The sequence below is a fragment of the Peromyscus californicus genome, unplaced genomic scaffold, assembly GCF_007827085.1.
Source record: "Peromyscus californicus insignis strain IS unplaced genomic scaffold, ASM782708v3 Scaffold_18__1_contigs__length_77618521, whole genome shotgun sequence".
Taxonomy (NCBI): domain Eukaryota; kingdom Metazoa; phylum Chordata; class Mammalia; order Rodentia; family Cricetidae; genus Peromyscus; species Peromyscus californicus.
Window position 1 is genome coordinate 41,272,481 of NW_026294480.1, and position 27,971 is coordinate 41,300,451.

The 27,971-nt window shown below is 42.3% G+C and overlaps 1 protein-coding gene across 1 annotated transcript in view; it reads left to right on the forward strand.

The window, feature by feature from the left end:
* Mier3 (MIER family member 3) overlaps positions 1–27,862 on the forward strand; it is a 28,060-nt gene extending 198 nt beyond the window's left edge. The window contains exons 2-13 of the mRNA XM_052743283.1: positions 1,392–1,416; positions 4,296–4,441; positions 11,510–11,644; positions 12,831–12,951; positions 13,800–13,885; positions 14,284–14,356; positions 16,503–16,654; positions 18,922–19,003; positions 21,159–21,253; positions 23,434–23,561; positions 23,644–23,786; positions 23,883–27,862. Coding sequence (XP_052599243.1) covers positions 1,392–1,416; positions 4,296–4,441; positions 11,510–11,644; positions 12,831–12,951; positions 13,800–13,885; positions 14,284–14,356; positions 16,503–16,654; positions 18,922–19,003; positions 21,159–21,253; positions 23,434–23,561; positions 23,644–23,786; positions 23,883–24,334 — 1,638 coding nt within the window. The 3' untranslated portion in view covers positions 24,335–27,862. The remainder of the gene's footprint in view (positions 1–1,391; positions 1,417–4,295; positions 4,442–11,509; positions 11,645–12,830; positions 12,952–13,799; positions 13,886–14,283; positions 14,357–16,502; positions 16,655–18,921; positions 19,004–21,158; positions 21,254–23,433; positions 23,562–23,643; positions 23,787–23,882) is intronic.
* Positions 27,863–27,971: the final 109 nt, after the last annotated feature.

The window sequence follows — 27,971 nt, forward strand, 5'->3', positions numbered from 1 at the left end:
CGGAAGGCGGCGCGGCGGCGGCGGGGGCGCGGGGCGGCGGCGAGGCGCGGCGGGGCTGCCGGGCGGGCGGGGGGGGGGGGCGGGAGCGGGCGCGGGAGCGGGCGGTCTCCCTTCGGGACTAGGCCGCGGCGGCTCCGACCCCAAGCCGGGCCGGGCGGCGGGGCCGGGCGGCGGCGGCGAGCCTCGGGCCGGGGGAGGCTCCGGGCTGGGGCCGGGGCGGCTGACGCGGGCCGCCGTTCGCTCGCTCGGCGCCTTCTCCCGGGGTCAGGGTGGGTGGAGAGCGGCCGATCCTCGGTCGGCGACGGGATTGCAGCGCCGAGAGCGGGCTGCGCCACTGCCCCGCCGGAGTGAGCCGGCCCGGCCCTCGGCTCGCCGGCCGCCCCGCCGCCCCTCCTGGCCGGGGCTCCGAGGCCAGCGGGAACGGAGCGGGACTCCCTGCCCCGAAACCTGGGCGGGGGGGGGGGGGGGTTGTGCGGCGTCCCCCGGGCGCAGGGACCGACCCCACACCTCGACGCCCTCGCCGGCCGAGCGGCCCGAGAGCCTCTTTTCCCCCCCCGGGCCGGACGGGGATGGCCGGGCGAGCCGAGCCACCGGGCTCTCTCCCCCGGGACGGGGAGCTGGGGGAGGGGGCGGAGTGACGGGAGCCCCCGGGGCTGGGCAGGAGCGAGCAAAGCCGGAGCCGACCGGGCGGGCCGGAGATGGACCGCTCACCCGGGGAGGAACCGGCTCATCCCAGACCCAGGGGCGGTGACTCTGGCCCCTGTAAGGTGGGGGGCTCCGGCTTGGGGCTGGGGACCAGCGTCCGAGTCTAGCAGGCCTACGCTTGGGGCAGTGGACAAACCCTGGAGTTGGGGCACCCGCGGCGCCCCCCAAAGGGCAGGCTGGGTCTCAGACGGTGAGACCCTTCTGGGGGAAAATGGGTTGCGTATCGAGGACTTGCCCTGGGGCCAGCGGAGAGCAGGGTGAGCTGTGTTGGGGGGAGGGGGGGTGAGGTGGGGGGCACGGACGACTCCCGAGATGCCCGGGATGAAGGACTGATGCTGCGAACCGACCAGCTCTGCCCTGGCTTCGGCTTCTCGGCTTTGTAACTTGCCGAGCTCCCAACGGTGGCTTGGAGTTGCCTGTTTCAACTCCAGCCTTCATCGTCGTCCCGTGTCTGCGAGTTTGTACACTGGGGACTTGGGGAGGAAGGCGAGGCAGCCAAGAGGGGGCCCGAAAGGGGCCGGGAGCGATTGGAGCGAAGCTATGTCTTGCACTTTTTGGCAGCTGCCTGGGAGCGCTCGGCTCCGCCCCCTCTGCGCCCTGTTGCCTGTGCTGCCTGCCTCCTTGCCTTGCTATGCGATTCAACCTCACAGTTTTCTTTTCTCTCTCTCTCTCTCTCTCTCTCCCAGGCTTCTTTTGGAAGTTCGAGCCCAGGTTTGTTCAATTTTCTTACCTCTTCCGGAGGGTGGGGGTGTCCCCTGAGGGAAATGGGGGCTCAAAGGTCTGGTGCCAAAAGGATCTAGCTCACACAGAAATTCATCCTGCGAGTTTTTCATCATTTGGATCTTAAAGAGCTCCCATGTACATTTGGCAATTACCTCGTTAGAGGAAGAAATAGTTATACTGTTATTCTCTGTACAGGTTGGAAAAAAAAAATACCCCAAAAGCCTTATTACAAAGCAGCAGACAGACTTTTTTCTTTTAAAGTAATGTGTCTATTATTCTCACATAACTTTTTTCCTCCAAGCTGGAAATAGTGAATCCCAAATCCACTTTCCTCAAATTTTAACAGTTTAGGCTTTATCATTTATTTATTTATTTAAAAGAAATTGTCCTTTTAATTTGTCAGAACTTGGGGCAACTTAGATTACTTACTTTAACTAACTTTAACATTTTCCTTTACTTTGTCCTTCGAGAAATGGCTATAATGTATTTAAATTGAAAATTGAGTTAGATAAAGCTCCCTTAATAATAAAAGAAGAAAAGCAACACACATTTTCCAAGTTTTGCACAGAAAAGTGTTTAATGTGGTTATTTTGAGCCCGGACAATCTTAACATATCTAGTACAGAAGTCAGAAGCCACTACAGGAATCAGATAAAAGGAGGAGCCCCCAGAATCTGCAGAGGTGGACTTACATAGGAAGGGAGGTTGTGGCATCTTTCCCCAGCTGTTAAAATGTTTTAGTTTCCCATCCTCTTTCTAGCTCCCATGTCTCATCTGGTAGGCTCCAGAAAAGTGCCTCTGGAAGAATCTATACCTTTATTTTACAAGGAGGTGATTGGAATGATTTTGCAGAGTCTCTCAGTTAGGAACGGAGTGTTAGCTCTTTCTTTCTTCTTTTCTGGATAGGGACTTCCATCATCCCCAGCTCCCCCAAGACTTTCTTTCCATGCTGCTTCGGAGGGAATAAGCCGCTTGGCTTGCAGTCTTAGTTTTTGTATTTAGGTAACTTTCACAGACTTTCTTGGTTATCTTTTAAGGCAGTAAAATTGATCAACACAGGATGAAAGGAGTTTGTGATTGTTTTCAAAATTGTTATCTGTATCTGTACAAGAAGTGTTTTTACAATTTTTCCTAATTTTGAGACAAGCAGTTTTTGTTATAAGAAGTTGCAATTTAAGTAAAAATTCAAAGGCAGTGTGGCTTTGATAGCTAAGCAGACACTTACACCATGTTTTTTAATGAATTAGCCAATATTTGGAGAGAATTTTAGAGCTGGAAGAGATTCCGTTAGCCCTGTGTATTTCACAGATGAAAACCAAGCTAGACCCAGAGATTTTGAATGGCTTGCCTTGGGTCCCAAGTCAAGGACAAAGCCAGGAGTGGACCTTCAGAGCGTTTTGTTTCATCACTGACACTTTGGCATACCACAGATGTTTCTCGGGAAAGAAAATTTGTAATGATGGTGTTCTGGCTTGAACTAGTTAGTAAATATTCATCTTTCTCTTGGTTATGCCATATCTACTTCAACGAAAATGAGCATATATATATTTTGTTTTTAGCTTTAAAGAAGTAACAAAAACCTTCTGGCAAATAAAGTCTCATGGAAATTTATATTATTATGTGTGTGTGAGGGAGGCTGATGATTAGAAGTCTCTGAGCTCAGGAACATGGAATTGTAGTTGGAGCCTTTCTATCATGAAAACATTTTGGCCTAGTTCACTGTTTTGGTAATGATCTCACATGACCCTTAAATATTTGAAAATTTAAAATAGTAATAGCTTGCTTAAAAATAGAGCAAGCTGTGTTTAATATTCTTCGATCCACCTCTGACCATACCCCCGGATTTCAGTGTTACTTTCTTTCCATGCTCTGAACTTCACTGGTCTAATTGTATTCAATACTAGAGCAGAACAAATGGAGAAAATACTGCTTTTCATAAATTTTGTTTCTTTTGGAACAGGAAATTTCATTTATTTACTGTAACCTGTTGATTTTTTATTAAAAAATAATACAGTGTTATAGACAAGTTTGTATTGACAATAGCAGCTTGCAGTGGGATGTCTTCCAAAACCTTCAGATAGGATTTTCTGTGTTACCTTCACATAGTCCTAAACATTTTTTAGGAATCCAAAGCATGGGCTTGCATTTTGATGTCTGTCTGATTAATTCTGGGGAGTTTGAAATACTCTTAATATGTGAATAAAATGATTCTGTGCTTTAAAAAAAACTAAATTGTTATATAGTTGCTTCATAGAAAGTTGTATTTGTTTCAAATTTTCTGTTGAGTTTTGTGTCTTTTGTTAAGGGTTAGAACTAATGTAAAATATATGGTCTATTTGAAATGTTAGCTTCAGTTTGCTGGCTGATTCTTGGGGAGTCTCCCTCCCATTCCTGGAACTTAATTCTTTAGCCAGTTTGCCATTTTGTTTGTTGGTTTTGATTTTGTGCTTTGGCCACACTGGGGATTGAACCCAGGGCCCCCAGTATTGGATGCGGCCATTCTTCCATTTTGCTACGCGCCCAGCCCTTGCTGTATTAAGCAAATGAATTTGACCAATAAAAAGTTTGACCGATTTTCTCTTCAGATCATGCCATTGAAATCATTTTGTTACTATTCTCCGGTTTCTTTTTCAAGGTCTGGATGCCTGTAAAAGTGTTGGTAAATACTCTGCCTTGTTCTTCTGCTGGTTTAGATACCTTTTCAAGACCACACAGTCTTACTTTACAGCCCATAAAGTGTATAATAAATTCATTTAATAAAATCCACGTATAAATATCAAAAGCAACTGGAAGAACAACAGGCATTCTTACTTTCTTTTGTAAATAACCTTGTGGATGTGTGAAGTGATGCAGTGTGTTTCATTCCAGTTGGGTCTCTGTCTTCTGAGGATCATGATTTTGACCCCACTGCTGAGATGTTGGTCCATGACTATGACGACGAAAGAACTCTTGAAGAAGAGGAAATGATGGATGAGGGTAAAAACTTCAGTTCTGAAATTGAAGACTTGGAAAAGGTAATGAGTTTACTTTAGCATTAGAGAACACAAACTTTGGTAAAGACTTTGAAGTCTTACTGTAAATTCTTTCAGAATCTTTCTGAAATAAAAATATTGTATGCATCATTTTCCTTTTCAACCTAACAATGAAATATTACTGATTTCCTCCTCATTATTTTGAGAGTAGCCTAGTCAGAACATTTTCATTTCGTTATTTATCCATTACCCTGATTTTCAGCTTATCTCAGAACAATGAGGGTCAAACTTAAGTTAAACTTAGTTCTGTAGTAGAAGAGGGAAAAATCTTTTCCTTCAAATAACTTATAATTGGTAGGGTGCTGCTAGACACTGAACAAGTTTTACTGGACTTTCAAATGGAAATTGCTAATATTCCATCTTTACCCTCCAGTCATCTTTTAAAAACTTGGCTGGATTGAGTGTAGCTCACAACTTCAGTATGAATTCAAATGGATGGTATTTAAGCCTTCACTTACTAGGGCTGCAGCGAAAGGCTTCCTTCCATAGGTCACCTTGGAAGGCTGTAGGATTATACTGTCTGTAAATTAACATCATTTGAAAGTTTCTCATAGACTCACAGTGACAAAAGCCTTGAGGAATAGTAGAGAATAATATCAATCGCCCGGGTTTCCATCCCTCTTGTGCAAACATGTGGCTTCTTCGCTGTCTTTGTGAGGCAGGGCTGTGCACCCTAGTCATTCCTTTCTGTTAACATACAGGGAGACAGTCTTCAGGGCCGAGACTTCCAAGCTTGTTCCAGGAAACCTGAGGTTTTCGAAGCATTTTCATTCACATGGTTAATTAATCCAGTGTGATTATAATTGGGTTTATTAATTTAAAAAGTACATCCAAGACAGAAGTGGTGGCTCATGCCTGTCTGTACTAGAATTTAGGAGGTAGAGGCGGGAGGATCATGAATTCAAGGCCAGCCTGAACTAAAAAAGAAAAAAAAAGAACAAGAACAAATCAATAATAAAAAAGACTTACTGACTTAAAAATATGAAGTCCTTCTTTCTGTGCTTTTTCTTTTTTAATATGTGCTGGTAATTACATCTTTTTTTTTTTTTATACCCATCTCTGTACATTTAGAAAATGTATGCTTTTGTAGTCTCTAAAGTGTATCAGTGTCTCTATTTAGACGGTTCTGCTTCTTGGCAGAATATAATGATCTTAAATTTTTTGAAGACTCGAGCTGTGTCTCCATTCAGAAGGCTGGTTTTTCTTTCATTGTGTAGTGGATGAGAGACACTCTGAGTTCCTACTATTCCTCTGATTGGTGGGTCTTTCTGCAGGGAAGCGCAACTATCTCTGTTCGTTATTGCTATTTAATGAAACATGAAAAGAATAAAAGAAACATATAAAGATAAAGAATAAAGCTCCTTAAGCTTGTAGATGAAATTTTATATTTTTATACAATTTAAGATACTGTATTGATCTTTCTTATTGAAACCACAGTTTAGGCATTGGTATATTTTGACAGTTTTAGGGATAGGGTATTAATGTTCATTTTCAAAAATTACGCATAAGTTTCATTTTTACAGTAATTAGATTGTTGACTATGAGTGCATTTTAGTGCTTACACAGTTTGGTCATGTGACATGGAAGAAAGAAAGTGGTGCAAATCAGTTTTCCTTCAGTGGCTCTTTGTAAGTGGAGACCGTGTGGCTGGAGTTTAGTTGTGACTAGTTTAGTTATAGCAAAGGAAGGCTTTATCACAGCTTCATAAAGTTTGATTTTCCATCTAACTGCTTTCCAGGATTTTAATTTAGTAGTTCTAAATTTGGATTTAGCTCCTTTAAAAGGTTATTATCATTCCTGATTTTGTTAACATGTAGATTCTCCCTTAATGTTTAAAATTTCCTAAAAATTCAGAAGTTTAAATAAATAGGAAACTTTAAAAAAATCATATTTTCCACTAGACTTTGTGTGATTTTTTTAAAAAACCATTTAAAGATTCTCTATGTATTGTTTGGCAAGGTCTCCAGGATGTTCGTTGTGTTGGGTACTGAGCTGGATCTGCACTACACAGTCTTAGTTCACCCGCCCAGCAATGCCCCCGGCCTGTCAGATGGGTGCCAGCTGTTGGTTCCCTGTTCTTGACTCTAACATGTCCAGTTGATGAAGACATAGCAAAGTAAACGTGGTAGTGGGTGCATCCTAATTCTAACATGATCATCAGATTAAATGAATGGTCTTTTGTTTTTTACAGATAGGGAACTGGAGATGTAAGTGGTTAGGTGGTTATAAACCCAAGGTAATGAGCAGCAGTCAGCATGCCCTGTGACTCTCAAGTGTCTATTCTACTGTACTAATACAGACTAACCATTTAGAGCAGTTCAGTGCAAATATGCCTGTAAACTTACCTGTGCTCTTAAAATTAAAGAATAAAAGGCCCAAGAAAAGGGGAGAAAACCTGCCGTTAGCATGTTTGGATCAAACTTGTAAGCTGGGCTAGCCATCGCAGGTCCTCAGAGATCTCGAGATTCAGTAATTCAGCTGTTCGGGGAATGCATAGCAACACTTCATTACTAGGTTCTAATAGAAAGTTCATTCAAGAAATGCTTCAGAAACTGGATTCCCTTTAAGCAGTATTGAATCCAAACCTCTCACACAGGTAATTGGTCTTTTGTATCAGCCCCACCAGAAAGGCTGTGCCATTTCTTCAACTTAGTAATCAGGTCTCCATGATCATCCTGCAACATTTGCATCTTTATTTATGAAGAACCAAGAACCTCTTGCCTCCTCCCTACCTCTGATTTTTCTGTTCTTTTCACCCTGGCCCATCCTGGAAGCATATGCCTTATCTCACACTAATCCATATAGCCATCCCTCAGTTTATTCTACTAAGAGGTGTTGTTTGAGATAGGGTCTCCTGTAGAGGCCAGGCTGCCTTCACGTCTGGGGTCAGTCTCAAGTGCTGGCACTGTAGGTGTGCACCGCCATGCTTGGTTGTCTTCTTTTAGAAAATATGTCGTGGTACAACTCTACTCACAGGTTTCTCACATTTGGAAGAAATTATCTCGTGACCCTGTATTGCTCTTGGTCACTCTCCTTTTTAGTCAAGTGTCACAGCATAGACATCGTTGTGCATCTCCTCTCCCAGTCAGCCCTTGGCTTGGCCTCTTCCATGAGATGGAGTCACCAATGGTTCCTGGTTGCCGAATGGGAAGAATTCTTGCCCGTCAGAATTCCTTTTCTCCGTTGATTTCTCTTTGCTGTTTGACCACAGTGAACACCTTGGCCTCTCAGCATTGCCTCTTCACTCACTCCCAGGCTCCTGCTTTCCTGGGTCTACCCCACTCACGCACCTCCATCTCTCTTAGCCACAGACTCTTCTTTCTCTTGGGTTCAACCCTCGTTTTTTCATTCACTCTGCCCTTTCGTGGCATCTCACTCAAGTACACTCCACTTTTGCTTAATCTCATCATAGTTATCCTAAACCCTGCCTTGGTTTGGCGACTCTGCGTCATAATGGTGCGAAAGTTAGCTGACTTCTCAGGCCAGAGGTCTTGCACTCTTTAGACTCAGAGATCTCTTTCAATTCTGCTATCAAATAACTTTAAAAACCAAACTTTCCTCTTACATGGTACATAAGTAATTCTTTTTTTTTTTGGTTTTTTGAGAGAGGGTTTCTCTGTGTAGCTTTGCGCCTTTCCTGGAACTCACTTGGTAGCCCAGGCTGGCCTCGAACTCACAGAGATCCGCCTGGCTCTGCCTCCCGAGTGCTGGGATTAAAGGCATTCGCCACCACCGCCCGGCATAAATAATTCTTTTCCTTAGTTCAGGTTTCCATTCTCCTTGGTCTGGAACACCATTTTTAAAATAAAAACCCCATTTTAAGATTTGTAGCTGTACCCGGTTGCTTGTAAGCTCCTGTCTCTCAAGTTCTTGGACTAAGGCACAGACCCCTCTCTTTTCTCTGCCCTTTTGTAGGTGAGCTCATCAGCTCCCATGGCTTTAAATATCATCTAGATGCTAATGAATGCCAGATTTATATCTTTAGCCCAGCCGGATTCTCTGCGCTCCAGGCTCCTGGCCAACTTGACTTTTCTTCTTGGATGCCTTGTAGTTCTCTCAAACTTAACTTGTGTCCTCTGTGAAATTCTTGAATAGAATTCCTTAAAGAAACGAAACGCAAGGCTTTTCCCCCCTTGATCTTTCCTGTCACTCTGAAGGGAGCCGCCCTGTCGCTCAAGGAGAGACCTGGGAGTCGTCCTCCTCCCTGCCCCCCCCCCCCCCCCACTTAATAACCTGCCTGATTCCACCGCGGCATATGTCTCGTCTCTTCTCTTCAGACTTTATCACTACTCAAAGCCAGCACGAGGGGCTGTAAGTGGTTTCCATGTCTCTCCAAATGCACAGCTTTCTGCGTGCAACTTTCCAGTATTTTAAGAAGAAATGATGTCATAGTCCTCCTTGTAAAAACCGTGTTTTATGTTTCTCTCTCTCTCTCTCTCTCTCTCTCTCTCTTACTGTGTGTGTGTGTGTGTGTGTGAGTGTGTGTACGTGTTGCAGTCGGAGGAGAGTTTGTAGGAGTCTGTTCTCTCCTTTGGTCTTGTGGGTCTCAAGTTGAACTCAGATAGTCAGGCTTGGCTGCAGGTGACTTTGTGTACTGAGCCATCGAGCTTGCCCTCCTGTTCCATTATTCTCCAGTGGCTTCCCATTCCTTTGGAATACAGTCAGCTTCCTTTCCTCATCATGAAGCCCTTTTGATCTGTCATGCTGCTCTTGCCATTCTCCTTTCGAGTCCCTTTTCATTCATCCCACTGAGCTTGGGCCATGCAACTTAGTGAGAAACCAGCTTTCAGGTATGTCTTTTCCTTTGGATGGAATGCTTGCCACTGGACGACTCTGTCCCATGCTTAGAGACTCAGCCAGAGATGGTTTTGTGTCTTCTCTGCTACCAATGAAAATGGACACCAGCCTCACTCTTTGTCTTTGGGTTGGGTCCTTTTATTCGCACTCATCATAGTTGGCAGCTCTGTCTGTATTGGTGGCTCTGCTAATCTAAGACCAGGCTGGGAAAAGGCAAAGCCTGTGTGTCATACCAGCAGCGAGTACAGTGACCTGACACACTGTCGCTGTCACTCCTGGTGGATCACACCCTGAGATGCAGCCTCTGTCTGTCCTCCGGACATCGCTCCTCCATACCGTTTCCTGGGGTCAGGCCCCATCTCTGGGTACACTGCTTCAGCCCCAGTTTCCGAGCTAGGCATCACAGCCACTGTGTTGTATGGCAGTTAGCCAGTCTTTCAGTAACACTGAATTCCTTCAGAGAAAGATTTTTCTGTAATCTTCTATATCCTGGTCTAGTAACCCTCAGCAGAGTACCTAGAAGTCCTTAGTGATATGGTAGACCGTCAGGGAATGAGGAACAGCAGCAGGTGTCCCAGTACCGAGGGCTGTCACCTGTGAGGTCTTAGAGATATGATGCTGCTGACAGGTGGTTGCAGAGGCTACAGCCACTCACCTCCAGTGAGTGAGATGAGCCAAAGGAATGCTCTGGAGAGACCGAGTGGGGTGCTAGTTACCTGTTCAGGGTTCTTTAGGTTGTGCCAAAACTAACCCATGCTGGTTTCTCCTTGGGACCATTCATCTCAATTTGGGCTGTGTAGCAGGAACCTTCGAAGGTCTTATTAATAAAATCAAACCTGAGGCCAGTTATTGGGGTGAATGCTGGAAGATCAGAGAAGCAGAACAAGCCACAGCCACCTCACCTCGCCAGTTCCTCAGCTGATCCTGTTTCCTCAGACTAGATGCCTCTGAGTCCTCATCTAGAATGAATCTCAGCTGAACTGTGCTGCTGGAATGCCTGAAAGCTTAACCAGCCAAAAGCTTCTAGTTTCTGGTCTTCACGCCTTATATATCTTTCTGTTTTCTGCCATCACTCCCTGGGATTAAAGGCTCACTTCTTGGGATTAAAGGCGTGTGTCACCATGCCTGGCTGTTTTCAATGTGGCCTTGAACTCAGAGACCCATAGTTTTTTCTGCTTCTGGAATGTTAGGATTAAAGGCATGTGCTACCACTGCCTATCCTTCTCCGTTTAATAATGTGGCTGTTCCATTCTCTGACCCCAGATAAGTTTATTAGTGTGCACAATATTCCGGGGAACACAATACCACCACAGGGCTGACTTCACATTTATGAGTTAGCTTGTGTTACATGACTTAGTCTGAGCTCTGTGCAGTCAGGCTCAGTGGTATATCTAAGTTTCACATCTATGGAAGTAAAGCCAGAGTTCAGGGACCTTCAGCCTACATTGTGGGCTGTGGGCTGTGGTGGACACCTAGCATCTCTGTAGGCATTGTCGGTGCGTGATTCCCTCTGTGCTCCCCGTGGACACTATTTACACGCTTCTCATCAGCATCTCCATACAGTGTACTGTATGACAGAGTTGTTTGTCTTGAAGTTCCGGAAAACTAAATCAGTAAGCAAGCTTTAGGAAGAAATCTCTTATTGATGTAGGTAAACCTCTTATAATTCGTAAGTTATCAAGTTTATTTTGAAGTTGTTTGTGAATGGTAGCTATAAGTAGTTCTATGCATTGTATTAGTTAAAGCAAGTCTGCTCAAGAAGTGCATGAGTTCGGGGGTCAGTGTGAAGCAGGGCATGGGGTACAGTACTGCAGCCAAAGCATGCAGTTCATCAGTGCAGTGTTGTCAGTAGGACTCGGGATTCTGGGATTCACACTCAAAACTAAGAACATCAAAAGGATAGTTGTGGTTGGACATGGTTAGATAAATATAGCTGGTCCTGGTTCAGCCAAGGTGTCTTTGGAGTCTTCAGTTAACATGAAGAGAAATCCAAGTGGTGAATGATTAATTCACTGAGAAACAAGCTAAAAATGATGTGGAGTTGTCTGTTGATCATTCGATTGATTTATTGGAACTATTTGCTTTTGTTAATACACTAATTAAGCACTAGGTTTAGTATTTTCCGACAGCAATACAATGAAAACCTAAAGCTTGGCTGTGGTTGAGTCTGTGCTGTATAAACTTAAGAGCATTGAGTTTACCCACGGTTCAGATTATGGCGTTGCTGAGTCTGTCTGTACCCTGCTCACCTAGGAAGGAAATATGCCTTTAGAAGACCTACTGGCATTCTACGGCTATGAATCTACAATTCCGACGGTTACAAATTCCAGTGCCAACAGCCCCCCAAGTGAACTTGCAGATGAGCTACCAGACATGACTCTAGACAAAGTGAGTACAGGCCTTAAGAAGAAGGTTTCAGGATTGCTGTCATCGCCTGCTTCACTAGAGTGTCTTTTGCTTAAAGCATTTTCTAATTCTGAAATATAAGCTTACTGTTATTTTGGTGACTGGTTTAAACATTGTTTGGCTTTGATCTTAATACTTTCTGAATAGTAGTAGCTTTTCCACTCTTCAATATTTTTCTGTTTATACGTTGTATCTAATGGATTTTGCCTTAACTACTTTTGATCTGTAAACACATGAAAACATTAGTTAACAAGTCTCCCAGAAGCGTTCAGACTAGGTTGGCTTAGGCATAGAGTTCTGTTTCTGGGTCCTGGGAGTGACAGTGGTCACAGCAGCTAAGGCCATAGTGACCTGTCTCCCTCAAGCTGCTGTGGGGTGCCCACTCCTTGCTGAGGAGAAACATGCAGCTTGGCTCTACGTGGGAGGTTTTCCTAGGAGGTTTTCTTTGCCTGTCAGGCTTCAGGCTGGAAGAGGAATCTGCGTCTCACAGAACCTCTTCCTGTGAGTTATTTTGATACACTCTTGTAGCATTCAGTATTGAGTGCCTGCTGTATACCACCAGTGCACTTCATGTGCTTCGTTTTCAACAATGTTACCGGTTAGTTTTTAAATCATTGGAAGAGTAGAGTTTGGAGATATTTCTAAATTTTTAAAAATTGGTTGGAAAAAATGAATATAATTTTTAGCCACTTAGAAGTCATATTTTGTTGTTGTTTTATTGTTTTTTGAGTTAACTGTATTGCTCAGACTTGCCCTGAACTCCTGAGCTCATGAAATTCCTGCTCCACCTCCTAACCTGGTACTATAGACACACACTGCTATGCTACAACAGATTGTTATAAATCCACTGAAAATTGGTCTGCACCTTGCAATAAATTCTTCACATGCCCACAAAGTAGGCAAGTACAAGTTTAAGTGTACAATTGCATTTGTTATTCTTATTTGATAAGTCATTAAAAATTTAAAATAGTATATTATGTATATAGCTAACTATTAAATGTTATTAGTATTTATGCACATAAAGTAAGTTACAGAATTTCAAACTTTTCAGAACTAAGAAGACATGAAATAGTTCTTTATTATTGTGTGTTATAAAATCAAAAAGGCATCTCTCCTAACTGATGAGAGGCCGCTCTACCCGACTTGTGTTCCTTCCCTCTTCTTCCAGGAAGAAATAGCGAAAGACCTGTTGTCGGGTGATGATGAGGAAACCCAGTCTTCTGCAGATGATCTGACACCGTCCGTGACTTCTCATGAAACTTCGGATTTCTTTCCTCGGCCTTTGCGATGTAAGAGTGCACCCCCCCCCCCCCCCCCACTGTGTTAGCAATGATACCACGAGCTTCAGGGCATCATATTGTGTTCAGTACCCAGCATAAGTAAAATGTCGTCAACAATTGGGATAGGATTCTATCTAGCCTTTATTATTGGGATGGAGTGAAGCCATATGCTGTTAAAATCCACTCACTCACCTAGTTTTACAAGCTGCCTGTTTTCTTTCCCAGAGCTCATCTGTTGCTGTGGTAACCCACTTTACTTAGTTCAGCCAAAAATGTTATAGATTGTATTTTGGGGGGGCTTATTAGAAGGCCCTGCTTAGCTGTTTTGAAAACTTACCAGTGGTCAAAAGGTATTTTCGTTTTTAGTGATTCATTATTTTTTCCCTTTTAGTTCTTGGTGTTTAATGTTTATTAGTAATATTAAAGAGCTTTAGAAAAAATTGAAAAAGTGCTTAATTGCAGTCCCGTTTATCCTGAAAGCTGCTCTTAGAGTAGTTAATATGTCTGGGTATACATGAGTACACATGCATGGTGTGTGTGGGGACAGCTTTGATGGACTCAGCTGTCTGTGTGCAGTCCTGGGTTAGTCCAGGGCAAACAAACCCCCGTGCTCAGGCGATGGCACTGGCATCCTCTTAGTTCCGGTCTTTTCGACCATGCACTGGAATAATAATGATAGGATACACTTGCAAGTCTTCGCGTTCTCAGGGTTTCTGTCATTGTGACAGATGCCAGCTGTGAAAACAGTGCGGGCGTAATGGTAATTAGTGACTCTTGCTTGTTCTATGAGTTTTCATAGTATATAAATGGCAGTCTCTTAGGTGCTTCAAAAACTTTTTGCATTTTTTTTCTTTAAGCAAATACTACCTGTGATGGAGATAAGGAATCAGAGATTGAGGATGTTGAAACGGACAGCGGTAACTCACCTGAAGACTTGAGAAAGGTAGGTGGAGTTACTGTTATATTCTAATAGAACATTTGGACTAATGTCTTTAAAACATTTGTGAGGGCTGGTGTGATGATGGCTTAGTAGTTAGGAGCATGTACTCTAACAGAGGACTGGAGTTCAGGTCCATCCCCAGGTCTAGTGGCTCACAACTGCCTGTCTATCACTGTCTTCTGGCCTTGCACCCACACTTGTGTACACATATGACCACCCCCACACACATATTTAAAAATCAATTAAAATCTTAAAAAGAGAAAAAACTTTCTAAAGCAGTTTGTTAATTTTATTGTTATGTGGTAAGGTTTATTTGGATTTGTAAGAACAGATTAATGATTTGGGATTGTTTTTCAGTGCTTTTTATAATAATGCTGCTTTTACTTCTCCCTTTCCTGTAGGAAATAATGATCGGTTTACAATATCAGGCAGAAATCCCCCCTTATCTTGGCGAGTACAGTGGTGAGGAGAAAGGTAAGGTACCCTCCCACCTCTGTTTAGTAGTCGGATTGTATAGCAACTAAGTTATGTATGCAAAGACAGATTGATCATCAGAGCGGCTTCCAGAGTGCAGATAGTTAGGCCTGTCTTGGGAAGACTGTATCAGAAGTGACCATGAAGCTGGGCCTGGTGGGGCCTGCTTAGGATCTTAGCACTTGGGAGCTGCTGCAGGAAGATCATGATTTCCGGGGCACCCTGAGGGGGAGGGCCACAATGGTAAGTCCCTGTTTCAAAAAGACAAAAGGAAGTAACATGGAGCCCCACCCCAGCCCACAGTGCTTCCCAGCCTGTGTGTGGCCTGTGTGTGCCGCCTGTGGAGACAGCTTTGTCTCTTTAGAAGTAGTGCCTTGGTCCAGGGCTTCACAGGAGTTGGCAGGCCCGTCACCTGAAGTCGTGAGGATGTCACAGACATGGTCTGTGGAGAGAAAACTCTGGAGGGAAGAAGAAACCAGGAGGAATTCTTTTGTCCTGCCCCCGAAGAGCAGGAAGTTGAATGTACCCCGATGCCCTCCCTTGCTGTCCACCGCTCGTGTGTGCCTCCTCTCCCTTGTAGTAGATTCCAGCTGTCTTTGGTCCTGAGAGTGTGGGGAGCAGAGGGTACTGGGATTATAAATGCAGGTGTGCCTTCCTAGCTGATGTCGAGAAGCCTGTAGATCTGGACTGTTTCCCTGGGCACTGGGTCTTTGCCCAAATGAGTTGCTTCGTCTCTGGGAAGCCATTCAGACTCAGCTTTTCTCTTTTCCTCCATGTTACATTACTCTCCATTTAAAAGCCCAAGGACTAAGACTGGTGACCCTGGCCATAAGCTGGCAGCCACTAGCAGCACCCTTTTACTAAACTGCTTTCTAACTGATGGAAGAGGAAGCAGGAAGAGCTGATGGTCTTCAGCGCATCGTGTCCTTCCCTCATTCCATGCCACACACAGTCCAGGCCTGACATAGCCTTAGGTCTGCTGGCCAAACACAGCAGAGGTATTAGTCTTTCTAGCCTGCAAATTCAGGAGAAAAGGTGTGTGCCTTCTGGATGTTCCCAACAACTAGCCCAAACATTTCAGTTAAAGAAACTGGTTCTAGAAATCTCTCGGAAAAAAACACCTGAGCCTTGACCGGGTGTGGTGGCATACCTGTTATCCTAGCACTTGGGGCTCACATATTTGAGGGCAGCCTGTGCTATGTAGTGATCCTGGGTAACCTCTTACTGTGGAGATGTCGGTCTTGATGCTGCATGGCACCTTCATTCTGACTTTTCTGCTAACTGGGAAGGAGAGTGCCGATCTTACATAGTTCAAAGCATTTGGGTCCTGCTACCAATAAATGGTTTTTTGTTAGTTGTATGTAAGGTGTTCCATGCTCACAGCGTGGATTACACTTCAGACACTGGGGTGAATACTTGGGTTGTCAGTGTTACTCCCATGTGAAGCGCAGCTGTGAGTAAGGTGCCAGAGCGCGTTCATAAAGCACAAACCTGTGTTAGTGACAGTACAAACGCACTACTGTCTGGGTCATTTTAAGAGACTGTGCAAACTGTTGTTCTTATGTTTACTCTTCTTTCTAAAGCCTCTATAGGGGACTTGATTAATCTGCCACCTCCTGTAAATAAAATTCACCTTTGATTAAAGCACTCTGTAAAGGAAAAAATAGGCCTTTCTTGGGCACCAAGTTATTATTTGATATTTTGGCTTTTTATTTTTGTTTTATTTATTTGTAATTTTAACCTCTAGCAAGCTTATAAGGTCATTTGTGGAATTCAAGAGAAAATTCTAAAGAGATTGTAGAGAGTTTGATGGGGTTTTGGTTTTTCTTTTACAGCTTCATTACAAGACAGTAAGATACCAATATGGGGTTTTACAGTTATACTTTACTAGACATAGAGAACCCTCTAACCATCAGTAAATCCATCTTCCAAAATGGCTTTATTCTCTGACCACTGGGCCCAGAGAGTCACGGTAGACAGTTGTGTTTTCTTCTATGCCAGTGAAAGGCTGTACTTGCTCAGCAGTCACAGCGATGCTTAGTTACCTGTCCCAGCCAGTGAGCTCTGTCAAGGAAGGGAGGCACAGTCTGTACGTTTCTTAATGTGTTCACTGTTTGTGATGTGTTGACGGGATTGTCTTTCTCAGCATATAAAAATGAAGACCAGTTACTGTGGCGTCCTGATGTGGTTTTGGAGAGCAAAGTCAAGGAGTACCTTGTTGAGACATCGTTAAGAACTGGAAATGAAAAAGTCATCGACAGAATTTCTTCAGGCACACACACCAGGGACAATGAACAGGTACGTTTCCTCCCCTTGTATTGGGATTCCAGACCACTTTGTAACGACAGATGTCTGAGTAGTGTAAGTGTGAATTGGGGCAGTGAGGGGTGTGAAGGAGGCTGGCGGTGGACAGCGGTGTCCTCCTCCTCGATGGCTTTCTGCATTATTTTGTGAGACAGGATCTTAGCAAGAATAATGTTGGCACTTGGTTTAACACTTGCTGTCTTCCTTACTGCAGGACAGTGTTGATCTGTTTATAACTAGTATTGCCTCTCTTTCATTAGAAATTGATGCTGATTAGTCAGGTCCTTTTACAACATCAAATTCATAGACTTTTTTTCTTATCACGTGCGCTCTCTCTCTCTCTCTCTCTCTCTCTCTCTCTCTCTCTCTCTCTCTCTCCCCCCCTCTCCCCCTCTCCCTCTCCCTCTCCCCCCCTATATCATAAGTAGAAACTGCTTAGTCTGTGTAGTACTACTTGTCTGTGTATGTTTTCAGGGCTGACCATTTGGGATTGGATAATCCACTGGTGTGCTCCTCTTCCCTGGGGAGGACTCTTTCCCACTCTCAGCACTCCTTAGTTGCCCGTAGTTCTTGGTGGAGGGTTGAGGCCCCATGAGCTTTCTTCCCCCTTCTGTATTAGTGTGTCTTTTGATGTCAGCCTTATTCAGCTCATGTTTAGGCAGCCTTGGTGAGACTTCAAGGGTATAGCTTCTGAGATTTCTAGGAAACATGGTCTCACAACAAACTCTGTTCTCTGCTTCTTAAAGTCTGCCCCTCTTCCGTTATAATCCCTGAGCCTTGGGTGCAGGAGTTGAGTTGGAGGCGTGCAGCTGGTACTGGGCACCACGACTCTGCATTTTGATTGGTTGTGGTTTTCTGTAATGGTCTCCTTCTGTCGCAAAGAAAAGTTCCCTTGATGAGGAGTGAGGACTGTACTTACCTGTGTGTATAAGGACAGGTATTTAGAATCTCTGACTGCATTCTGAGTGATTGTTTAATGTTGATGTATTCAGCACTTTTCTCATGCTGGGAGCCTCATCTTTCCTGAGATTTACTTTGGAAGGTGCTTATTACTGAACTTGCAGTTGAATTGTGTCTGCTGCTGTTTATTACGGTAACAATCCCAAACATTTCACAGCAGGAGACTGATTGACATAAACGATACCGGGCACAGTTATAGAGAAGGCAGCTCCTGTTACGAAGCCGAGTCCCCGAGGAGTCAGTGCCTCTCTCAGAGGCCTGCCGCCGCTCTTCCTTTGCAGCTCCCAAGAGGGAGGAGAGAGCAGCGAGGGGCAGGTGCAGCTCCAGTTTTCTCAGCTACCAACATGACCTAAAATTGGGGAATTTGCCCAGGCAGTGAGTGCCTGTAATCTCAGCACTTGGGAAGTTGAGGCAAGAGAATCAGTTTAGGGCCAGCCTCAGCTAAATAAACTCAAGACCATTCTGGGCTCTATCACACCCTGTTTCAGTAAACCTTAAAAAAATAAAATCTTCCTGAGTGAGAAGACTCAGAAAATTTAAAAGTCAAGAATGATGATAATGGATGACTTCTGGGTAAGAATGAACACATTGCTCTGGGTAGATGGCTCAGTGAGTACACCATCAGGACCAGAGTTTGAATCCTCAGTACCTACATTAAAAAAAAGATGACCATGGCAAAGCACACTTGTAATCCCAGCACTGAGAGATGGCGTCAAACCCTTTGGGGCTTGCTGGCCAGCTAGTCTGGCCAATGGGTAAGCTCCAGGCTCAGTGAGAGACCCAGTCTCAAAAAATAATGTGGAGCGTAATCCAAGAAGATAACCTGAAATCAGCCTCTGGTCCGTACGGGTGCACGGATGGTTTGTGTTTCTGCATCCACCACATGTAATACATAGATACTCACATAAACATGAGTGAACAAGCACATGAGATACTAGAGTCAGTGTGCAGAATGGTTATATAGACTAAATGCCTAGGCAAGCATGCTCATATGTCGTGACTTTGTTTGTTTGTTTGTTTGTTTGTTTGAGGCAGGGTCCCTACATAGCCCTGGCTGTCTTGGAACTCACTCTGTAGAGCAGGCTGGCCTCAAACTCATTAAGATCTGCCTTCTCTGTCTCCCAAGTGCTGGCATTAAAGACATATGCCACCATGCCCAGCTTGTCATGACATTTGAAAGCATTTTAGAATGTTTGTCAAGACTCTCCTATAAGATAGATACCTATTCCTTAAAATGCTCTTAGATATGAACTGTTGCAGTGTGTGTTGAATTTTTTTTTCTTTCCCTCTTGTTCTCTTAGGCATTATATGAACTTCTCAAGTGTAACCACAACATAAAGGAAGCAATTGAAAGATACTGCTGTAATGGAAAGGCATCTCAAGGTGAGAAACACGGGGATTAAAAAGAGAGATGGCAAGGACTGTCCACCTAAGGATCAGGATAGGTGATGTATTGTGAAGGGTAGAGCAGTCCTGTGACATTGTTGTGAAATCTGTGCTCATTTTCAAATTGAAATTGTAGAAATAGTTACAGAACAAAATAGACCCCATAAGTGACAATATAGCAAAGTAATTAAAAAGAATGAATTTATGGTTCATTTTAAAATATTGGGAATATTATTTTGGTTTTTGTTTAAATCAGAAAATAAAATGGAGATTAAGGGGGAAAAAGAGGGCTGGCGAGATAGCTCAGCAGGTTAAAGGCGCTTGCTGCCAAGCCTGATGACCTGAGTTCAATTCCTAGGACCCACATGGTGGGAAGAGAGAAATAACTCCCGCAAATTGTCCTCTGACCTCCCTACACATGGATACACAAACACAGATAAATGAGAAAAAGAAAAAAGATGGACAGTATAGTCCATGGAGATTTCTGAAGGAAACATAGTTATAGTGATCATGTGGTGGTTTTGTATAGCATTTCCAGTCTGTTTATGAGTGTTAAGGAACATGGCTGCTCCTTGCATGTCTTCCATCTGTATCTAAATGGATTACATGTACTGCGGCTGCCATTAAGTGTATGTAGAGTGAAAATAATACTTAGTGATGTTTTATACATGGCATGGGAAATGTGTAGGCTGGAAATGTATATTGAAATTTGTAGGTTGAGAGAGTATATTGCAATACTTCTTGTGGAAGATGCATCTTTGAAAGGATTATTTTAAGCTGTCAAAACTCTCAGTCTTTAAACACCAGTTTTTTGCCTTAGTTCAAAATATTTTTCACTTTTTTTGTCTACTGCTCTTAATGGCTTTGAGGATCTGGTCCACAGTATCAGTGAGTGAGTCAATTCAGAAATAAAGGAGAATAATGAATAATCCCAAGCCTCAACTATAACCTTGTGAAGGCCTTCCTGCCCTAACTAGAGTTCCAATCTGCCAGCGTTAGCATCTGCTAGAAATTTTAATGGGATTTGGAAAGCATGGATTAATTCTCTTTATATTTCCCCAGCATTCACATACTGACTTGAAATAAATATATATGGATTATTCTTGAATTAAAGAACTTATTTTTTATGTTAAACCAAAATAGTTATTTCATTTTACTCCAGAAAGATGATAGTCATTTTTACTCCACTTAAAAACGTGTTTGTTGGGGCTGGGGCAGCAGCTCAGTTGGTAAAGAGCCAGAGTCCACGTGGAAAGCTGTGATGGTGTGTGCTTGTAGTCCTGGTGCTGGGAGGCAAACCTAGGTTGGTTCTTGGGTCTTGCTGGCAGCAAGCCTTGCCTAATCAGCAAACCCCAGGTTAGGGAGAGACCATGTCTCAATAAAACAGGGTAGCTAGGTCCTGAAGAGACAGTCATGGTTGGCCTCTGGCTTCCATATGAGTCTTCATGCACATGTGCACACACAGTGTTTAAAAATAGTTTAAAACACCATTAAATCCTTGTCCCACAGTGCAGAGAACAGAAAGTGGGGGTTTTGTTGTTGCTTTGTTTTTTTGTTTGTTTCTTTTTCTTTTCTTTCTTTTTTTTTTTTTTTTTTTTTTCCGAGACAGGGTTTCTCTGTGTAGCTTTGCGCCTTCCCTGGAACTTGCTTTGTAGGCCACGATGGCCTCAAACACCCAAAAATTCGCCTGCCTCTGCCTCCCGAGTGCTGGGATTAAAGGCATGCGCCACCACCACCCAGCTGCTTTGTTTTTTTAAGATGTATTTTTACTATTTTAATTATGTAGATATATGTGTCTGTGTGTGGTATGTGCCTTTGAGTGGAGGTACCCACAGAGTTCAGAAGAGGGCATCAGATCCCCTCGAGGCTATGGTGAGCTGCTTGATGTAGATGCTAGGAATCAAACTTGGGTCCCCTAGAAGAACAGTACACTCTTAACTGCTGAGTTCTCTCTCTAGCCCAGTATTTTTATATTCTAAATGACTAGTGTGTATAGTTGGGTGATGTTATCTGAAATACCCTAGATTCAGAATGTGTGGGGGAGAGAAGAGTTGAGTTTCTGGCCTTTCCCAGGGAACGCAGAGTGAAGATAAATCAGTGATGCACATGGAAGAGTTTGGAAGCTGATTGAGTTCTTCCCTTTTCTTTTTAGAAGGAATGACAGCGTGGACAGAAGAAGAATGCCGAAGTTTTGAACATGCACTCATGCTTTATGGAAAAGATTTTCATCTTATACAGAAAAATAAGGTAAATTAATAGATAAATTACTTACTAGTTACAATGGATATAAGCAATGATTCAAGTTGTTTAATTAACGAAAAGTGAGCAATTTGTTAATGTTCCCTGCTAATAATATTTCTAATATTATTCTAAACATGATTGGAATGTGCTTACAGATGCCACAGTTACCAAATTCAATTCACACGACAGGGATTCAGTATATTTTTCAGGAAGCCTTCCATGTGTCTCCTTGACTCTCACTTTCTTCCAAGCTGTTCTGATGTTTGCGGTCTCCTCATATATTTTGATTGATTGTTGAGAACTGCCGTTTCTAAAAAACAAGGAGAGGGTGAGGGAGGAGAGAGAGAGACTGATTCAGAGAGAGTGATTGATTATTACTAAAAGCGACTACAAATCTGTCCAGTGCAGGCAGGGAAGTACAGCAGCAGCAAGTCCCATTGGTTGCTAGTGTGGCTGCAGAATGGGACAGCTGCTGTGGATAACTGCAAGTCTCTGATAATCTGAACGTTTGCTAAATGAGTTAGCAGTCCTACTCCTTGTATTTATCCAAATGGGTTGAAAACTTCATGTTCAAGGAGAAACATGCATACAAATGTTCAGAGTAGATTTAATTAGCTTTCATTATATTGCCAGACTGGGAATCAGTATCTCCTTAGAGATAAATCCATAAACTAGTGACAGTCTAGACAACAGGTTATCACTTAGCACAAAAAAATAGTTAGCAAATAACAAAAAACACAGGGAATAGTTTAAATATTTAATACTAAATGAAAAAGTAATCCGAAAAGGCTACGTGCATTCTAAGAATTCAACAGTTGGACACTGGAAAGGTCAGAGCTGCTCGTAGATTGGAGAGGTTAGGCAGGAAGGAGGGTACGTGGGTACAGAGGACCTAAGGCAGTGAGCCTGCCCAGTGTGATACTATAAAGGAGTCATGCATGAGTCCTGATGGAAACTCTGGATGCTGGGTAGCAATGATAGACATATCAATGGAGGCATATCACATTCAGCAAGTGTCCCATTCTAGCCTGGGACACTGACAGTGGGAAGCTGTGCATGTTTGGAGCAGCAGCAAGTATGTGGGAAGTCTGTACCCTTTAGCTCAATTTTTGTATGACTCAGAACTATTACATACTTAAGATACAAGGTCTGTGTCTAGATACATTTGTTTGGTTTTTGTTTGTTCTAGTGCCATTTGTATAAAAGACTATCTTTCCTTACCCCATTGAACTGCCTTACTCCTTGGTCAAAGATCAGTTGGTTGTATATCTGTGCTTATAGCGCTATGCTCTTTTAATAATGTGTTTGCCTTCTCTACCTGAACACCCCACTATCATACTAATTTTCTTTCTCTCTCTTTTGAGACGGGGGTTCACTATATACCCCTGGCTGGCCTGGCATTCACTATATGGGCCAGACTGGCCCTCTATTAGTGACTTTAGATTACAGCTCCCTCTGGAATCAGGATAGAGACTCTTGAGATGTCTTTATTGGGGGCACTGATCAATCAGGGAAGAGAGTGTTTATTGAATAAAGATAAAGAGGTTTGTCTGTATAGCCAGACACTTACTTGTGGTAGTTAAGTGATGATTTGAAGGACTGAGGTTTGGGTATGGAGCCAACTATTTGACTTTTAAAAGTTGTTAAGCCTGTTGGAGCAAAGAGCCAGTGGAGCAGAAAAGCCCTGCCTTTAGTTAGTAGTGAATGATTGGAAACCATGTCCAGATGCTGGAGGGTGGTGGCTCCTTTGTCAGGGCTTCCTAACCTCTTTTTTATGGAGCCTTTAACTAACCTGGGGAGGCGGTGTTTTTCTCCCTAGTTTCCCTGCCCATCATTTGTGGAACTAGTAGGTCCCAAGGGAAAGCATTCGTGGACCCATCCTTGGAGGTTGGTCAAACTCAACAGCAGTCGGTCGAAGTGAGAGTTCAATGACAGTTGTTTGAGGATTTTCAGTAAACACATACAATAGTTTGTGGGTGTATATTTTGTTTGATTTTTGAGCAACCTGTGCTTTTGAAATCTGTCTCCTTATTACATGTAAAGATATGTCACTGATAGACATATTTAAAATTTTATAATTCTAATAATAATTGTGATAGAAAAGACCTATGGATTGAAGCTTTTTTGTTGGGGAGTCTTGTTAAAAATGGGAGCATCAGTTTGTAACGTCTGCTTTTCTTCACTAGGTGAGATCTAGAACCGTTGCTGAATGTGTGGCCTTCTACTACATGTGGAAGAAATCAGAACGCTACGATTACTTTGCTCAACAGACAAAATTTGGAAAGAAACGCTATAACCATCACCCTGGAGTTACGTAAGTATAATGGACTTGACTTGAGTAGTGATTGCTGTTTTTAACTCTGATGCATAGTCACGATGACTGGTGTGTGTTTCAGGGACTATATGGATCGTCTCGTAGATGAAACAGAGTCTCTAGGAGGTACAGTAAATTCTTCAGCCTTAACTTCTAACCGGCCTGAGCCCATTCCTGATCAGCAGCTGAACATTCTCAGCTCTTTCACTGCCAGTGACTTGACAGGTAAAGGGAGATGGTTGTGTGCAGCCTGCTACAGCCCTTTCTCTGTGCTGCACCTCAAGTGATCACTCACTGAAACCACTTTCCATTTCTTTTTAGCTTTGACCAACAGTGTAGCAACTGTCTGCAACCCCACAGATGTGAACTGTCTGGATGATAGCTTTCCTCCACTGGGAAACACACCCCGTGGACAAGTCAATCATGTGCCTGTTGTAACGGAAGAGTTACTCACCCTGCCCAGCAATGGTGAAAGTGATTGTTTTAATTTATTTGAGACTGGATTTTATCACTCAGATCTAAACCCTATGTGCAGCGAAGAATCGGAAAGACCAGCAAAGAGATTGAAAATGGGCATTGCTGTCCCTGAATCCTTTATGAATGAGGTTTCTGTAAATAATTTGGGTGTAGACTTTGAAAATCATACACATCACATCACCAGTGCCAAAATGGCTGTCTCTGTGGCTGACTTTGGCAGTTTGTCTGCCAATGAGACCAATGGATTCATCAGTGCCCACACTCTGCATCAGCACGCTGCCCTTCATTCGGAGTGATGTAATGAGGAGCCCCGAGACAGTGGGTGTGCGGCCCCAGTAAACTTGAGGGGAGCTATCAGGTTTGCCTAGTCTTTCACTGGAAGTTTGAACCTTTTCACTATGACATCAGTGATGTCAGTATGTATAGAACTATATCTTGATTTATCAAGAGTATTTTCATTTTTCAATCCAGAAATGTGGAAATGAACTATGATCAGCAGAGTTGGGAACTAGGATTGAACTCTGTGGTGCAGCTTTAAGCTCTGCTTCTCTCCCTCATCCCTTCATACCTCTCCACTTCCTCCTCCTCTTCTGTCCCTTGCCCTCACTCCCAGTTTAAAACCTGTAGACAGAGGCCACCAGTCAAAACCAGCACAGATGTTCTGAACTGATCTGTGGCCCCTCTTCGTGTAAATTCCTTTTGCCGTAACGGATGCAGTGGAATAATAATGTTTACAGGTACCAACCCCAATCCCTGCTCAATGTAGCATTTTTTTGGTTTTATTTTCTTTGGTGATAAAGCAGGGGTAGGTTTCTTTAAACTGCACAAACATGCAAGGATTTTTTAAAAATGGAAACTTCTCTCATGTTACTCAACTAGAGCACTTCAGTTTACAAAGCAGCAAGACCATCTGTCTGGAAGCCAGCACGAAGAACTGCGTGCGAATGATGAAGACTCTTGCTTGGATCCTGTTTCAAAATTCTAGACGAGGGCTACCTTACACAGAATTGGTCATTTTACTGCCGGGAGACTTCTGTGTAATTTTCTCTTTCTTTTTTTTTTCTTTTCTTTCTTTCTTTCTTTTTTTTTTTCTTTTCTTTATTTGACTACAAATTTGGCATTTGAAGATGTGGTGTTCATATGGGGTTTTGTCCACCATTGTCAAGATTGTAATATTAAAAATCATACTGGTCACTGATAATTTAGTGTATTCTGAGGCCATTGACTTGCAGAAGCACAGTCTACGAAGCCCAGGAAGTTCCACTTGGTAGTTTACGTTTGGAACACCTCTTAAGTTTGGAGCACTGCAGTTCCAAGTGTTAATGCTTAGAGAGACTTCTAGATGGTATGCATAATGCAGAACCTTGAAGGATATTTAAGCTATTTGGTTAGCTTGAATAGTTGGCAAGAAAAAAATGTGAGTTTCTGTCTGAAACAGAATGGTACGTTACCACTTTTAAGTTTTAAAAAGTGACAGACGTTCACATGCATCTCAAATGCAATTTTACTTTTATTCCAAACGTGAATAAGAAGCCATTGTCATAAGCTTTGACCATTTTTGCTTTATTAGATATGCTCCTTTAAGTTTTAAGGTGAATCAAACTATACAATACAGTATTAGGATATAATAAGCTTTGCTTTTATAGTACAGTTAAAGCAATTACTTTTTGCACCGTCTTAATTAAAATTTTTGATTTTGTTACTAGTTTTGTTGCTTTGCAGAAAACCTTACCATTTGACTGTGTTGCTGTTTGCAAGTATGAGTCGCTTCAAGGTTGTGCTGCTGACTAGATAGGATGTAGTGGTCTTAGTGATGAGCGGGAGGGTATTTATTATACAAACTGTGAACTGCAATGACATCCTTGGTTTTGGATGATGTGTATTGTTTTTCTTTGCAGCATTTTAATGAAGATTGCTTTGAAGTGTTTATGCAGTAGCACATTGACTATAAAATTTTAGTTTAGCACAGAGGACAAAGGGTAGTTAAATTAATAACTTAAAATCAGTCTCTAACTTATACATCTAAAATCTAGTATTCCTGTATGCACACAGTAAATAATGGGTAGCCTGGGCTCTATGTTGCTTTCTGATATTTTATCCAAGTGGTTAGCTTCTTATTGCTGTGTTGTGCTAAACTTTGAACCTTATTTCTTTTGTTCCCTTAGTATACTTTCTTTGATGTAGGAGGATACTGGGCATACTCTTCCATTGCATAACTTTAATTTTCACTCTGGGTTTACAGTGGCTGGTCTGTATAAATAATTTACACAAAGATGACTGAATGCTAGTACCAGTTGCACTTAATGAAGATGCCCATTCTCATTAGCTGATGCAGTAATATATCCAGTTTATCTATGCATTGCTGGGGTCTTGATACAAGATGGAAACAGTGTTTCTTATCTAGAGTTTTGATTATCAGCAAGTTGAATGGACACTTTAGTTATTTAAATAGATTTTTGACCAAAATCCAGAAAATGATATGAGAGAAAAATAAATTCCAGCTAGCTTAACAGATTTTTAAATGCTAACCTGATTTTAGCCTCTTAGAGAGTGCTACCTAGCTGGTAACGTTTACTTTTAATTCCTTGTTAAAATGAGGCAATAATTTGCAAGATTTTTGTATATATGTGTAAAGTAAATTCTTCATATCTTTTTAGATCTAATTCAATATTTTCTGACGACTCCTGCCATGTATAATACCATTTTTGTGCATGCTTGATGTGACATTCATAAATTGTACCACTATGACTTTATCCATGTAAAATAGCTATTTATTGAATTTTCTTTCAACAGCTGGACTTATTTTTTTTTTGTCTCCATTTAAACATCTTAACAGAGAATTTGTTACTGTTTATTAAAAGAATTGAATTTGAAGGCATAAAAGAACCTGATTTGTAATTGTATGAAGAAAAAACAATGCCTTTATTATCACCCATTAAGCACAATTCTTATAGCAAACTGTGATAAATTCTTTGTTGTTTTTCATTTGCCGCAATATTTTCATATGAACAAACCAAAAATTCATGGTGAGCAGCTGCAGTGTCGGCTGATCCATCCTTTGTGTACAGGGAACTGGAGAGGACGCGGACTCATTCAGAAGTGTACCTGGTGCTGTGACTAGAGCAATACTTACTTTTGTTAGTTGTGCTTCGCCTCGCTCATGCTAGCTTTCTAAATGTTTAGTTTTCCTCTTGTCCCGGTCAACTGCTGAATTTACTTGAAGGATGTAGAATACTGTTTAAAAAATACTAAAGTCTGTACAATTAGGTCAAAGAATTGTGCAATCGTTTCCTTTTTAATTTTTAAAATTGAAGGTCATAAATATTTGAGAACATCAGACCTAATAGAGTAGTAGTACTATTTAATTTAACCAAAGTCTAGTAAATATTTCAACTTTGAATGTAAACTAACAAACCCAACCACCAAGGAGATTGTTTGCCCAGAGTTTCAAAGCACATTGTCTACGAATGGAAATTGAAATAATTTATAAAATATTGACATTACTATGTTTTTTAAAAAGTTCCTAATTTTTTCACTAAAAGGAGGGAAACTATTAGTTTTATTGTTAAATATGGTAGATATTAATATTCCTCTTAGATGACCAGTGATTCCAATTGTCCCAGTTTGAAATAAGTACCCTGTGAGTATGAGATAAATTAGTGACAATCAGAACAAGTTTTAGTATCCAATGTTCAAGAGGAAGTTGCTATTGTTGCATTGATTTTAATATTTGTACATAAACACTGATTTTTTGAGCATTATTTTGTATTTGTTGTACTTTAATACCTGGTGTACAGTTCCAGAAATAAAAATCTGGAAATCTGTTTTTCCTGGTTTGTGTGACTATTTACCAAAAAATTTAAAGCCAATCTTAAGCTATACTCAGATATGTAGCTAATTCAGCTTGAGAGACAAAATAGTTTTCTTAAATCC